We start from the raw sequence: 16,528 nt of genomic DNA, 5'->3' as shown, positions 1-16,528 counted from the left end.
TGAAAAATACAATTTTTTATTTTTACAGTCCAAAGATTTATAATATGAAGGGAGCACTGTGCATTTTGTATTTTGTGTTGTAAGTGAAATCAATATATTTGAAAGTGTGAAAAACATCCAAAAATAGTTTATACATGATATTTTACTATTTTTAATTGTGATTAAGCACAATTATTTTTTTAATTGCTTGGCAACCCTATAGGTTTTATCAATACATATAACAATGGAAAATAATGCAAGAAGACATGCTGTAGAGGAGAACTAATCACAGATATCTGTCATTGTTAAAAAACTCCTCCTAAACAATAAGAGCTAGGATGACCAAATTTGGTACACAGCTTCCTCTGATCACAACTTAAAGCAACATAATGGTTTGGTTGTGCCAGGAAAATGGGATGTGCCTGGAATAGGGTTGCTTATAAAGCCATACAGAAAAGAGACAGAATCATAAGGCAGGTGCCCTTTAGGAAGGCCTAGTGGTGGGGGGCCTGAAGCTCCCCCCAGTTCATACAGGAACATTACTGGCTGTTCCCTTTTGCCAGAGAGCCAGGGAAAAATGCACAGTTTGCAGCATTCCTCACTCTGACTGGGGAGTACAAGGGGCACATGAGCTATACACTTTATTTTCACTCCCTGACAGGGACAGGAAGAGAAAAAGCAACCAGCCCTGGTTCAAATCTTGAGGGCGAGGGGGGAGGTATTGGCCTCCCCAACTATCACCTTACTTATACACACTGTCCCCTGCCCAGAGCCTCTCCTCACTACCTGACCCTGATTCCTGCATCCCCCACATCCCCAGTCCCCTATCCTGGGCTCTTCCTTAAGAATGTGAGCAAAGCTGGGTAAATGTGCTAGTTCATTAATAAAGAAAAACTGTTGTTGTTGAAGGATTCTAATTCTTTTTTATTTAATATGCTATTCATTTTTCCACTGGAACTTTCAGAAATAGAACCAGCTTCTATATTTATGAATTTAACTATTTTTGTCTATTGGTTTCCAAAATATTTGGCAAATTAAGATGTTTGAAGCTGACTTCATGTCCCAACATTTTCTTCTGCAGTAATTTCTTCCTTTTCCACAGAAATCTTTTAGTCTAATGTAGTATATCATTGAAACTAATAATAATTCATGGAGTAATTTTCAGTAATTTTCATTTGTAACACTACTTGCTTCTCTTGGCCTCCGTCCTATATTGGAATCCTCTAGTACAGATACTTATACCCAGAGAGCCATTGACATCAGTAGGACTTAGGAGCTACATATATTTGTAAGGTTGTGGCCTAATTCTGCAAGAAATGAGTTCAGCTTCTATGATTAATGACAAGTATCAGAGAGGTAGCCGTGTTAGTCTATAAGGTGCCACAGGACTTCTCGTTGTTCTTGCAGATTCAGACTAACAGATTTATTGGAGCATAAGTTTTCGTGGGCAAAGACCTACTTTGTCAGATGCATCATGAAGTGGATCTTTGCCCACGAAAGCTTATGCTCCAATAAATCTGTTAGTCTATAAGGTGCCACAGGACTTCCCTTTGTTCTGTGATTGAGTACATCAAAATAAACATCCATTTGCATCTTTGAAACTAGATGTCAAACCTGTGACATAGGTTTCTATAGTAGGGAAGGTAGTGGTGGTGGCATATTGTTAATTTACTTTGCTTAAAGAAGGCTCAATCAAATATCACTTCACGGTTATATAAATAATTCATGATCATTTATTGCTTTTATTTTGCAAAACCAAATGTTTTTTAAAAGAAGTTAAGATATATATTTGTCTTGATAACTGAGATGTACAAATGTTAAATTAACTTGCCTTAAATTATTAATTTTTGGTTAGCTTATGTTAGATGTGGAAAAACTGGTGGATATTAACAATGCACTGAGTTTCTGAAACAAGTATAGAATGAAGAAAAAAAATTAAAATTACTATAATAATGTTTGTCCACTAGTTTAGTTTAAGTCTCTGATGTAATGCCGCATCTTTGTTGCTATCCATTTGAATGTTGCATGTTTTCCCAACAGATAAGAAAACGTCATTGTTTTGCAAAAGGAGTGAAGTTTGTTGATGCTCTAGAAGTTTATCAACAGCGAAGAAATGGAGAACTGATTGTTCATTCAGAAAAAAATTCATTTTCTCCAAAAACAGTAAGTAGTATGGATCTCGTAGGACATTTCTTAGTTTAAGAAACAAACATTTTTTTTAATAAAGAAATTGTGCACAAAAGGCCAGTTTATAAGATGATTCTCAGAAAGTGTTGTGCTACGTCACGATCTAGCACCTTAAAGTTACTTTGCAGACTTATCCCATGATTCATTCTAGAAAGAATTGGAGGGAAAGTCTTCTGGTAAGAGTCTGCAATTCTGGAATGTCCTATCCTTTAACTTAGGAGCGGGCAATAATTTTTGGCGGGGGGCCACTTCAGAAATTTTTGAAGTGGTCCTGGGCTGCACCGCAAGGGGTGGGGCCTCATAAGGATACTTCCCTGCTTCCCCACCCAATGACCATAATTGGTCTGGGGATGGGAGAGCACCTTTGTCCCCCCCCAGAGGTTTCCCCTAGGTGCCCAGGCCCCCTGACTTTGGGAGGAGACTAATCAAGGCCTGGGGGTGGGGAGCATGCAAAGTCTCCTTCCACCCTGCCAGGAGTGCATGGCACTTCTAAGCACTGTACACTCCTTGCAGGGTGGGGACAAGGCAGAGTAAACTTTGCATGTCCCCCCACCCTCAGGCCCTGATTGGCCTGAGGTGGGGGAGTGTGCGAAGCCTCCTTCTGCCTTGCCAGGAGTACGTGGCGCTTCTAAGCGCCACATGCTCCTTCAGGATGGGGGCAGGGCAGAGGAAATTTTGCGTGCGCCTCCTCCTGCCCCCAGGCCAATCAAGGCTTGGGGCTGGGGGAGCGCGCAAAGTCTTTTCCCGCCCTGCCAGGAACTACGTGCTCTTGGCAGGGCGGAGAAAGCTTCATGTGCTTCTCCCCATTCCCGTTTGGGTGGGGGAGCGGCAGGGCCTCCATGGGCCGGATCAACTCTGTTGGCAGGCCAGATCTGGCCCATGGAGGCCCTTTTGCTCACCCCTGCCTTCATTGTTAGTCTGAGAACTTGTGCAGAATCATTTTGGGTAAGACTTGAAGGGTTTTTATTTGTTTTTGTGCTTAGAGGTAGGCTGTTGCTGTTTTGTCTTTTTTTCATTTGAGGAAGTAACCCACTTAACATAAGAAATTGCCATTTTGGGTCAGATCAATGGTCCATCTTGCTCAGTAGTATCCAGATGCTTCAGAAAGAATGAATAGAAAAGGGGAATTTGAGTGATCCATCCTCTGTCGTCTGGATCCAGACTGTAGCAATCATAGGTTTTGGGGCATCCAGAGAATGGGGTTTGTGCCCCTGAGCATCTTGGCAATAGCCATTGATTGACGTGTATTCTATGAATGTATCTAATCCTTTTTGAACCCAGTTACATTTTTTGCCCTGACAACATCCCCTGGCATTAGGTTTCACAAGTAGACTGTGCATGGTGTGACAGAGTACTTCCTTATGTTTGTTTTAAATCTGTTGCCTGTTAACTTCATTGGATACCCCTGGTTCATGTATTATGTGAAGGTATGAATGACTCTTCCTGTTCATTTTCTCAACACCATTCATGACTTTATAGACCTCTTTCATATACCCCCCTCAGTCGTCTCTTTTCCAAGATGAACAGCCCTAGTCTCTCTTTAATCTCTCCTCATATGGAAGTTATTCCATACACCTAATCATTTTTGTTGCTTTTTCCTGTACCTTTTCCAGTTCTACCTCTTCTGGCATTATGGAATTTTCTGTCTCTTTCCTAATGGTTCCTAATATTTAGTTTGCTGTTTTGATTGTTGCTTCACACTAATCACATGTTTTAAAAGAAATATCAACAGTGTCTCCAAAATCTCTTTTTCTGAGTGGTAACAGCAAATTTAGACTCCATAATTTTGTCTGCATTGTTGGGATTATGCTTTCCAAAGGACATTGCTTTTCATTTATCAACACTGAATTTTGTTGCCCAGTCACCCAGTTTTGTGAGATCCCTTTGTAACTCTTCACAGCCTGCTTTGGACTTAACTATCTTGAGCAATTTTGTATCATCTTCAGTCATTGCCACCTCTCTGGTTAGTCCTTTTTACAGATTATTTTTTAATATGTTGAACAGCACTGTTCCTCGTACTGATCCTTGGGGCTTTGTGAAAACTGGCTGTTTATGCTTACCTTTTGTTTTCTATTAACTAATTACTGATCCATGAGAGAACCTTCAGTCTTATGCTTTCAGTCCTTGCTTTTCTTAAGAGCCTTTGATGAGGAAACTTGCCAAAAGCTTTCTTACAGTGAATAGAGTGTAACAACTTTATCACCTTGTCCATATTTGATGACATCTTGAAGGAATTCTAATGGATTGATGTGGCATGATTTCCCTTTACAAAATGATGTGGACTTTTCCTCCCCACAACAAGTCATGTTCATCAGTTTGTCTGTGCTTGATAAAAATCATTCTGTGCTTGATAAAACTTGCCCTGTAAAGTGCACAAGTGCCTAAAATGTTAAAACTATTTTATTTTACTATTACTGTATTCTACCATTCTTACATATTTACACAGTTTACTGGATATAGAATTAACTTAAATGTTGCCTTCTGCTATGGTGCAATCATAGCCCTGTAACTTAGAAAATCAAAAATTTTTACTTTTATAGAAACAGTGAGCAGTCCTGTGGCATCTTAGAGACTAACACATTTATTAGATTATGAGCTAAACCCGACTCTGTCCACACATCTGTACAAGTGACACCATCACAGGACCTAAGCTCATAAGCCACAATATCAGGGGCTCTCATACCTGTATAATGTGATATATGCCAGCAATTGCCAGCAGTGCCTCACTGCCATATACATGGGTCAAACCAGGGACAGTCTCTGTGCCATAGGATAAATGAATACAAATCAGATGTCAGGAATGGTAACATATATACAAACCTAGAGGGGAACATTTTAACCTCCCTGGACATTCAATAATGGATTTAAAAGCAGCCAGCCTTCAACAAAAGAGTTTTATCACCCGATTACATAGGGAGACAGCTGAACTGTAGTTAATTTACAAGTTCAATACTATTAACTTAGGCTTGAATAAAGATCTTAACTGGATAATGCACTACAAAAGCAATTTTCCTGCCTTTGATATTTGCATCTCCACACCAAATACTGTGAATAAGACACATCCACCCTGACTTTATTAGCCTCATTAACAGTGGTCCTACAATTGACTGGTAACTTTTTGCTTTTTTATATATCCTGAATTCTGTAATTTCCACTCCAACTTATGTGAATTAGGTCATGAGCTTTTGTGGCTAAAACCCAATACATTTGTTAGTTTCTAAGGTGCTGCAGGACTGCTGGTTGTTTTTTACAGTTTCAGACTAACGTGATTACCTCTTAGTCTCTTTACCTATATATAAGTGCATGATAGCTTTTTTTTCCCGTCTGTTCCTGTGCCGCATGTCACATTAAAGGGAAAGAACAAACCCTTTGCATAATCCTAAATGTAAATTGTGTTCATATAATATTTGAATTCCACTGAACAGATTTCAGTTGTGACATCCCTGGAAGGCATGTTTTTGTTTTTTGTGTTTACTTGGAGCTTTATGCCACTGTCATAGGCCACTGTCCTGCTATGAGGGCTTCACAGACTTCTGTGTCTTCGTTGGACTATGCACAGGTTTATTTCTTCGGTATTAGATTCATGGTCCAGCCATAGGAAGGTTTCATATATCCACTTACATGGTGGGAACAGAATATGTTTACTAATCATGGGAATGAGCATTTTTACTTCTGTGTTCTGAGTTGTTGACCTCAGAACTGTCTCACTGACAAATTAGGAAATATGTATTGATTTTTTTCAGCTCTAAATATCTAACCGAAATTTTGTGACTGCACAATGAAACTGATTCTGTGTTTAGCATGTACTACTTCAGGGGGTGGAGGTGTGATGGAAAATCAGTGGAAATACCTTCAGTACAACTGCTTCACAGGTAGAGGCTAAATATGGAAAAATCATGTCTTTTCAGGTCCTAGAATAGCCAAATTTCTGTTGTTAAAGATTTTTATTGAATTAACCCCCTACTTGTATGAAAACCTTTGGTCTTGATACCTTCAATACCTTTCTAAAATTAGAGTTTGCTTGTATTGTGTTTATCCAAATTATACAATTTCATTGAAAGACAAATCTTTTCTGATTTATGCAATTGAGCAAACACACTCCACCAACAAATAAAAGTGTTAATGAGCTAGATATTTTAATTAAATTAAACATTTAGTTCATTTATTTAGATTTTTTAAAAATAATTTTGGGTGCCTCAATTTTTGGACACCCAGTCTGATGTCATAGGAAAGTCTGAATTTCCCCTTCTCCCCATCCACAAAAGAGCAGATAATCAGCCATTTCTGAAATGGCTCTCTCATTGGAATGCTATAATTGAGTAATCTAGAAAAGCAAGTCACATTTGAAAATCTTGGCCTTAATGTAGAAGGAAGCAGTGAATGGAATTATGTATTGACAAATGCAGTGCTATATTGTTTCTCAGTTACATTGAATAGTTCTGTTTTTAAATAATTAATGAAAAAGTTATTTAACTGGATACGTTATTTATTATTAATCAAAGTGCAATGACTTTCAAAGTGCAAATTGTTTCTATCCAAGATGTTTTATTTGAATAATTTAAAATATTTCCACTGAACACAATGGGCCAAATTCTCCATTGCAGTCACTAGCAAAGAAACTTGCTCAATAAATCAGCCTATAAACTTTGTCACGTTTGACTGCACTTACAAATAGGAGTTTGGAACAATATGTATTAATCTGTGTTTAACACAATGTATAGTAGATTTATTGGATTAAAGAGCATTATGGGAAATCTTAATACCAAGACCAAAGGAATAAACAGAGGTCTCCTGGGAATTGTAGCACTTGTTTTTGTTTTTTTCTTGTCCTTTGCTTTTCTTGTATATGCAGTAAAGCTTTGTATATTAGTATCTGTGTCTTTCAAATGGATTACAGTGCTATTTTATTGTAAAAGAGGCTGGACCTGAGTTTTACAGTTGGAATCTGAGCATGATACAAATAGGGAGTAAATATTGAATATACGGTAGGTGAGGTGAAAGAATGAAAAATATGTTCTATTATGATGTGAAGAATGAACATGAAATGATCATTTTTCATAGCAGAACTTTTAACAAAATGTAAGTTTCTTAAAGGGAGCAGACTCAGAAATAGCAGTGGTATTTGCAGAATTTTCCACTGAAATTTGTTGCAGCTTCTGGAGTCTGAATTTTCTTCACTTTATTAGGAGGTGATGGTAGAGTGTGGGGAAGTAACGCTGTTTGTTGTTCAAGCAAAACCAAAATACAAGGAATATTAGACATATTTCTAAAGTCAGTCCTATGGGGCTTATGCAGGAAAGCTGGATCACTTCTGTGATATATGAGACTACTGTACTTGATAGCATTTATGTGAATTTTTACTGAAGGGCTATGCCAAGATGGTTGCTCCCAGTACAAAAAGTGGGATGAGGGTGAAGAGCTGCATGGGTTTTGCAGACAAACTAAGAGGGCAGAGTCTTTCCTTTTCTCAAACTTCCCTAAGGATACCCTCTCCTTCTTATTTGCTTTTTAGACTTTTAAGTAATTCCCAAGTAATAGACATCTACAAGTATTCCAGTACTTAGAATAAAATATAGTAATTTGCAATGCATAGTGTATTAAAAAAATCTAATTTGAAGAATCTGTCTTTGGAAACACTCCTGAGCTGATGACCAGTGGAACCTCTTTTTTCTGCCTGATATACCCTCTGTGACCTTTTGTACACATCTTTCTGAACAGTGACTTAAAATTATTTTTTATTTTAACTGTTCACTTCTGGGTCTGGTTTGCACCTTCCTTTCTGAACTGCAAAACAAGCTAAAAGTTGTGATGTTAATTTAAAATACTGGTAGTTAATTATTTTCTCTCTTTATAGAAGAGAGCCAGCACTCCTGTTCATTTTAATGGGCAGTAAATTTTATTACTGTTTTGGAAGGCTACAGAGGTTTTCAAGTGGGATTTTTAAATACCTCATGCTGTTGAAATTCAGGTGGCATTAGGAAATCTGAAAGGCCAGCAGAGTGTGCTGTTGGTTTTCAAATAACAATGTTTTCTTGCATTATTGACCTTCTCACTGTGGATTTGCTTAAAAATTGAAAGATGGTTTGGGGGTTCTAGAATTGTTTACAAGTAGTAACAGTAACGACGAACTTGTAGCGTGTGAAGAGCATTTTGCAGCTCATTTTAAAGGCAATTTACTTCTTGCATTAAAAAAACTCACATTGAATAATCCACAAGGAGTCCTGTGATACTTTAAAGACTAACAGATGTATTTGAGCACAGTCTTTCCTGGGCAAAAACCCACTTTGTCAGAAGTTTGTGGTTTTTGTTTTTGTTTTGGATTCAGACTAATATGGCCATCCATCTGATACTTGTTACTTGTTATACTGAATAAGACAGAAGAAAATCTCTATTACTTTTGGGTTAACATTTGAGCAGGTCATTATAATGTGTAGGTCTGATCTTGCAAATAGGGTTGCCTGGTGACCGGTTTTGTACTGGACACTCTGATATTTGAGGGTTCTGCCTGGGAAACAAATTGAGAAAATACCAGACATGTAAAATGTTCGGTATTTTCTAATTAGGTAAGTTTATTATTATTATTAGGTATATCAGTTTGTAATTGCGAACCGCCTGGCTAGTAGAAACGCTCACGCTGTGTGAGTATGTCTGCCAGCCAGGCAGTGCGCAACTACGCGAGGGGGGAGGCGAGGGTGGAATCCCCAGGGCCAGAGTCACTCGTGCTTCGCCGGGACCGTGCATAAGACGGAGAGCACCCCAGGATCTGCGTGTGCCTGGGTCAGTCCCACGCCCCGCCAGCCGATTCTCTCCCCCTGCTCCCTCCCCGGCCAGTCCTACCCACGTCCCGGCCGGCCGGTTCTCCCCTGCTTCTCCTCCTGATCTCCCCCTGCCAGCCCCGCTGCACCTGTGACATTGGTCTCAGTAAATCTTTTGAAATTAAGTTTGCAAGACAGGTGTCTCAGATTTTAAAGTCTCTGTTTAACTTCTTCCTAAGTAATTTTTGGTTATAAAATAATTTATGATCCATTTCACAATTGCCACTTTTGATAAAGAGTTCAGTTATTTATTTCAGAACTATGGAAGGCAAGAAAAATAGATGAATGAAGCTAGATAAAGAATGGGTGCACTATAGCACTGTTGTTAATGATTTACTATTCAAATGCCAACCTTTAAAAAGTACAATTAATATGGAAAATGAGACATCCATATGGAAACACTAGTGGGAGGATTAAAAAAAAGTGCCAAAATTATATAACTGTGTCTTAGCACATTGCATTTCCTGATAAACGTTTATCTACATCTCCTTTGTTTCTTATGGTTCTTCTGAACCTGAGAATCGAAAATGAAAAATAAAAAAACAAATTCTGAAATAGCTTCGATGTCTATATTTAGGCTCGAAGTCTGAGATTATGTGTATTTTGAAATGTAGGATGCAGATCTGTACTACTTCAGAAATAGTGTCCTTTATGGTTGTTTTAAAACAGATGAGATTTACATAAGAACAGCCATACTGGGTCAGACCAAAGGTCTATCTAGTCCAGTATCCTGTCTGCTGATAGTGGCAAATACCAAATGCCCCAGAGGGAGCGAACACAATAGGGAATCATCACGGGATCCCTCTCCTGTCATCCATTTCCAGACAAACAGAGGCTAGGGACATCATTCCACTGTTTGAGTTTGCCACTATATCTGATTAGAGTTCTAGTATGTTTTTTATCTTTCAATTTAACATGCATCTAATGTTCTTGTTTTTGTGGGAAGGGCTGTAGTTGGGGATATTTGGAGGATCAGGGATATGTGGAACAATTTATCTTAATGTATATGATTGTACTAAAATAATGGTTTATGTAGTAGATATAATCTGTGAATGAGAAGTTGCAATCCATTTTTATAGTGATATTTACATTAATGCATAGCAGTAGTAATAGAGTCTATAATGAGAGGGCTGTCTTTTTAAAGGAATATTGACATAACAATAACATGTTTTAAGATGGCAAGAAAAGGAAGTGGAAACTATTCCTTGATAAATATTATTATTTATTTAGAGAATAAATAATATTACACGGTGCTTTAAAATAGGTAGAATGTACCACATAAATGGTGACATCTCTGCTCCAAAAGCTAAAATGATAAAGGTATCTGCAAGTAAAGTACATAGCAAACAAATTGACAAATGGTCAATGTATCAAATATGATAATAAAAACACATGGAAACTGAGCACATTTCTTCCATAACTATCAGTGTATACCGATGAACATTGCTAGGGAAGATGCTGATGATTGTTCTAACAAGTGGCAACACGCACACTTACTCTTTTATTTCTTTACATTCAGGCAGCGAGGCATACCATTCAAACCCTGGGGGCATTATAAGGCACATAGCACAGTTGAATTCCTCTGATTGTATAAGAGTGAGATTATCAAGCAGTAAACCCTTTTGCCATTATGATCTTTCAAGTTTTACATGTGGATAAATAAATGTAAATCGGCAGAAATTTAATTAACTCCTTTTTTGAATAGGCAGATAAGATGCTGGTTGGATCACAGTTGTTTCGCAGTACAGAATACTATGACAACTGTTCAGTGTAATTGATTGGGTGGTTAATGTGTTGATGGAAATGTTTCAAAATAGGTCAGAAAAGGTGTGTGTGTCAATTTGTTTTTATCTGAAAGATGACTTGTCCAATGAGAATCTGAATCTCAAAACTGGTTGACCAACAAGACCATGTGGTTTATTTTCACTACATCAAATATATATTTTTAATTATACTGTATTTGTCACATGGTTTCTGTGGAGCTTGCCTTATTCTGTTCCCATGATAGGATACTGTTCCACACTAAGGCAGCAGTGAGTGACTTGGCATCATTGTACTACAAATCATTGCTGCATAAGGTTTCTGGCCATACTTAGTCAGCATCTGCTACTTGTCATTCTGTGTGATTCCAAGAAGACTGATACAGGGCATGGCAAGCTGGATGAAGCAGGGGAAGCTATGTCACTGATACCACTGAGACACCTCTGGTTGCTCATCCTCAACAAAGTGTGGTTTGAGCCTCTACCCTGCTACCACATCTGGTTCCCCTCCTCCCCAAATACTACCGTGGCAAGGGAAAGTTGCACTCTCAGAGCAAATGGGAGAGGAGAGGTACCGGACACATGGTGATTGCAGGAGTCCCTGTCTTGCCACCACTTCCAGCCCCTCTCCTCTCCTCAGGCTCCTATCGGAAGGGAAAGTTGCATTCTCCCAGCAAATGGGGGTGCAGAACACTATCGAGTGCTAAAAAATCGACCTTAATGAATTTGACCTCATCTTGTGGTGTAGACAAGGCCTGACTGAGCAGAGCTGGACTAGTTTAGAAATGTAGTAGACTAAACAGACAGAACTGGTAGATCACACTCTCTCCGCCCTGGCACTTGACATTTACAAGGCAATTAAGGTGGGAGGCCAGATTTCCTTTCAGCCTCCGCTTAGGCATAGTGAGTGGTCAGTCAGGACACCTAGGATTTTTAAGTACAGGTAACCAAATATGTTTGGTGGACAAAATGTAAGAAAGAGTAAGTCTAGACTGAATTAAACACCCATAGCTGGCCTGTGTCAGCTAACTCCAGCTCATGAGGCTTGATCTAAGAGGCTTTTTTTTTTTTTTTTTTTTTTTTTTTGCAATGTAGAGGTTCTTCAGGTTCAGGCCTGCAGCTTGAGCCCAAATGTTTACACTATTGTTAAACAGTGTTTTAGCCCGAGTGTAAACATCCTCTAAATGCCACTTCGTTTTATTAGACTTCTCATTATATTAGGCTACTACACAGCATTTTCTTGGCATTGTTTCATAAACAAAAAATAGTATAAAACTTCCAAAGCTATTTGAGTCTCATATTTTTCCTTTCTTTTCTCATTTTGATAATAGAGTAGTGGAGAGATGAGGCAGTGCTCTGTCTGACCATTGAGAATCCTTCTTTATTTCCTCTCTGTTCTATACTCCTTGGCTGCAGGTTTGGCCTTAAGCACAATTGCTTTTGCAATTCCATGCAAAAATCTCAGAGATGTACAGCTCAATTTTCATTACCTCTTACTCTTTTTGGTAACAAGGCCAGATGGAAAATCAGCTCACTGGCCGGTTACATTCTTTCATCAGAAAAACGAGAGGGGGAATTTTCTGCCCAGTATTTTTCTGCCTCTACCTCCTTGGCAGTTTGGGAGCCTATTCTTGTTGCTAATTTTTAGACCAACTCTACTTGACCATAAGAAGGATGTTAAGGACTAGTTGCTCCTCCTCCTCCCCTTGGCTGCCTCTATCAGATAGGGAGAAAGAGGGAGTACTTCAAAACAGCAGCGCTGCATGGAGCCCGGTAAGGTCCCCGTGCGTCGCTGCTGTTTTGAAATGCCGTGGGGGCATTGCAAAGGGGCAGTACCTCATGGAGCTGACCCCGGGCTCGGTGCAGAGCTGCCCCTTTGAAACACTGTAGTGGCGTTTCAGAGGGGCTGTGCAGCACAGCTGATCCCAGGCTCAGTGAGGTGCTGCCACTTTGAAATGCCGCTGCGGTGTTTCAAAGGGGCAGTGCCATATAGAGCCCAGCATCAGCTGTGCGGTGCTGCCCCTTTGAAATGCTGCCATGGTATTCCAAAGTAGCAGTGCCGCCTGGAGCCCCGGGTCAGCTGGGGACTCCTGAGCTGACCCCGGCTCCATGTGGCATTTGGAAGTGGCAGCGCCACATGGAGCCTGGGGTCAGCGGGGTACTCTGAGTCTCCTGCTGATCCCAGGCTCCATGAGGGTGTTTCCACTTTGAAATGCACAAGAGCCCCCACTAGGGCTTTTGTACATTTCAAAGGAGGAATGCGGAAGTGCCTATCGAGTAGTCAATGGAATTTCCATCGACTACTCGAGTAGTAAATTAACCGGTATTTAACATCATTATTATGGTCTAAGGATATGTTTTAATGTTTTTGTGTGGCTCTGGGATAGAAAGGCGCTTCTTGTGATGGTGAATGAATTTTATTCCTATTTTCAAATGAATAAACTGAGGTAAAGGAGATTACAAGGAAGCACGTGGCAGTCAGTACTAGAACTCTGTCTGTCTTATTCCTAGTCCCCTGCTTTAATAAATAGCTGTCCAGTCTCCTGAAGACCTTACGTCAGGTTACTCTTATTCTAGCTTGGCTGACACTTAGGTTAGGAACCTCTTAGTATCACAGTCCAACAAAGTAACTGTTGATCAGTGCAACATATTGACAGTTCTTAGGAACTGAATGCCTAGTCTCAAAAAGACTTTTAGCGCCTACTAGCACAAATAATCTATCCTGCAGAAATTGGAATTGGTCAATTGGCCAGTTTACCTAAATATTTCTTTTAAAATGTGATTTTTGTCCGTGCTGAAATGGTAGGAGGCTTCCCAGAAATTCAGTAGCACAGCTTTAATCACAGTCTTTCAGGCGGGGGGGCATTTTGGCTTCTGGAGGACACGATTACCCACGAGAGTTTCCATGTGTATAGCTCTGAATGGCCTGGCAAATCTAATCTAACAGAGGAATTGTAAAATTTAGGCTTCATTTAAAGGGAAAATAAGGGTAATTTCCTAAATATAATAGTTTCCCTTGATCCCAATGAAAAGGTCTTGAGAAAAAATCAGTAAAGTATCCTCCAGTTACATTCTCACCTCTTTTTGCCTTTTTTTGTTGAAATACACTTCAGCTGGCAATGAAACTAAAACATGCTTTGGTGCCCAGAAATAGAGACAAAAGTGAGAAGTGCTGTAATGGGATAGACAGATTCTTCATTCTCATTGGCTTTCAGCCATGATTTGAAACTCCTCTGTAAAGCAAGTATTTCATGTATATGCTGGTTTTTAATCCAAATTATGGGTATTATTGAAATCTCATCATTTATCATGATACATTGTGCTCTTAAATTTTGTATGCTTATGAAAATGTGGTATAAAAATAGAACCATCCCATGTAGCACTTTATAATACTTTGCATATTTGTGGGATGGTGTGATTTCTCAAAGCAACATTAGACCAGTTTTTAAAAATACATATTTAGTAAAGAAACCAATCTGCTTTTCTTTTACTTTTTTGAGCTATAGTTGAAGAGGGAGCAGAATGATTTTTTTTTTTAAAGGTCATTAGTTTATTTCTAAAAGTGGAAGGGCATGAAGTTATTTACCAAGTAGGATCTTTTATTATGTTTTGAAATGGAGGTGGGAATATTTTAAAGGGAAATTTGTTTGATAGCAGTAGGCAGTTCTGGAATAGTAAGGCTTTGTCTGCATTTAAAAGTTAATTTGCTTTAACTTTGCCAACACAGTTAAAGATGCAAAATTCAGTGTGCTGGTATAGTTTACTTCATTTGCCAAAGTGGAATCAACTGTAACCAACATACAGCTTCTTATACTAGTAGCATCCGTATTAGGGCTTTTACTGGATAACAGTTGGTTTAACCCTCCCTTCCTCTCGAGCCCCCCCACTCTCACTATTGATAAAGTTATGCCTGTAAAACATGTTCAATGTTGACAAGACCTAAGATTTCTTTTTTGCTACTGGTTGAATCTAGTATAATTTTAGGTCTTGCTCCTGCTACTGTCACTCATAAGTGCATGTGTCTTCCAAGATGGAGCTTGTTGCAGGGGCAAGACTTAGGTTTAATATAGAGTCTTAGTCATATTTTAATTTATGGTGATGGGGGGAGGAGTTCTCTCATAAACAATCACTTCCGTATTTCAGGTGTCCCTAATCCTGTGATACGGACCCTGGTAGGTAGAGAAGGAAGTGGCTTTGCTGGGGGAACTGCAGTGCAGCAATGCGCTTCCCCTGAAGATATGGGAGTGGCAGGGGGTGCAGAGTCATATAAGCACACCACCTGCATCCCTCTCATACCCACACCCTGCAGCACCCCCTCCTGGGCCTGGCACATTCTTTAATCTGGCATACCCAGTTTCCCAGTGTTGCGAGATCAAAGAGTTTCAGATGTGTTCAATTTCTGTATTAATAAACTTTAAATCCTTTTTAAACATAAGCAATTGTGCAATTAATTTTGAATCTTAAAATATGTCAGGTATTTCATGACAAAATGTGTAGATGAAAATATTTGGTATTTATTGCTAGAAGATTTTCCTGGCATTGGTCAGGTCTTTAACTCAATTTTTCTTTTTCTTCGTTAAAATCGTTGCCCTGGGGTGGGGCTAGAACGAGGAGTTCAGCATGCAGGCTGACCTGGGAAGAGAGGAGTATTCCACCTTCTTTCGCCGCAAGAGCTTGGGGCCAAGGGACAGTAGTGCCTCTCTGTGGCCGCTGCAGCTGCAAAGGACACAGCTGTGGGAATGGACAGACAGACAGACAAACTCACTCTTTCAAATATGTAGTAGATAGATGTCCCTTTCTCCAACACTGCTGCCTCAATGGGATTATTGCTGTCCTGGTCCCCATCTCTGAGCCTTGCTTTCCTCTCCCTCCTCTTTCCCTCCCCCCCAATGGTCTTTCTACAGTATAACTAACTGTCCCTGCTAGCAGAACCCTCTTTTTCCGTGTTATTGTAACAATTGTATTCCAGCCACATCTCATTGTCCTGTCACAACCAAATCCTGACCTTGCTTTAAGATAGGATAAGAGGAAGCTACATACCAAATTTGGTGGTCCTATCTCCTACAGTTCAAAAGTTTTTGAACAAACAGATGAATGAACAGACAGACTCACTCACAGACAAACTCTCTCAAATATATAGTAGATTTCTTTCTGTGGTGGCATTTAGAGACCCCAAGCAGGATTGAAGCCCTATTGTAACAAGAACTATACAGACACTTAGTAAGAGAGGATCTCCGCTCTGAAGGCCCTTATAAGCTAATTTTTCAAGACAGTGAAGGCCTTAAAAACCAAATACACAAGAAAAAGGTGTAGGATTCAACAAACAAAGTAGAGTGATCAGGATAATGATTGGAAAACATCCTGTTAGTTCCATGATTTCTTTGAAATATCCTTTCTTCTCTCTTGCTGCACTTAAGGAACTCTTGTTTGCTGCTGTGTAAAGGTGCTGATTGTCAACTAGCCATAGGGATTTTATTTGTGTCAAAATCTAAGATTATTTTTAGCATGGGATAAGTGCTAATTCAGGACCGAAAATTCATTTATATATTTGAGATTATATTAATGCAACAGTATATACAGGTTGAACCTTTCTAGTCCAGCACCCATGGGACCTGACCAGTGTTGAAACAGAAAATTTGCTGAACCATGGGAGGTCAGTAGAAATCTTAGAAATGCTGCTAGATATTACTGTTTACTGGGCTTATAGGGCATATCTATACAGCTAGGCAAAAGTTGAATTAAGATACATCAATTGTGTAGGTGAAGTCGAAATACTTAATTCAGCTT

The 16,528-nt window shown here is 39.3% G+C and overlaps 1 protein-coding gene across 5 annotated transcripts in view; it reads left to right on the top strand.

Moving 5' to 3' along the window:
- Positions 1-16,528, top strand: part of BRIP1 (BRCA1 interacting DNA helicase 1) — a 164,349-nt gene that overhangs the window by 11,699 nt on the left and 136,122 nt on the right. For all 5 annotated transcript variants that reach the window (XM_089772173.1, XM_089772174.1, XM_089772175.1 and 2 more), the window contains one exon: positions 2,020-2,142. In XM_089772173.1, coding sequence (XP_089628299.1) covers positions 2,020-2,142 — 123 coding nt within the window. The remainder of the gene's footprint in view (positions 1-2,019; positions 2,143-16,528) is intronic.

The sequence above is a fragment of the Pelodiscus sinensis genome, chromosome 21 (assembly GCF_052426305.1).
Source record: "Pelodiscus sinensis isolate ZL-2025 chromosome 21, ASM5242630v1, whole genome shotgun sequence".
Classification (NCBI taxonomy): domain Eukaryota; kingdom Metazoa; phylum Chordata; order Testudines; family Trionychidae; genus Pelodiscus; species Pelodiscus sinensis.
The sequence above is the reverse complement of the archived record's forward strand: the minus strand, read 5'-3'. Positions and strand labels throughout refer to the sequence as shown.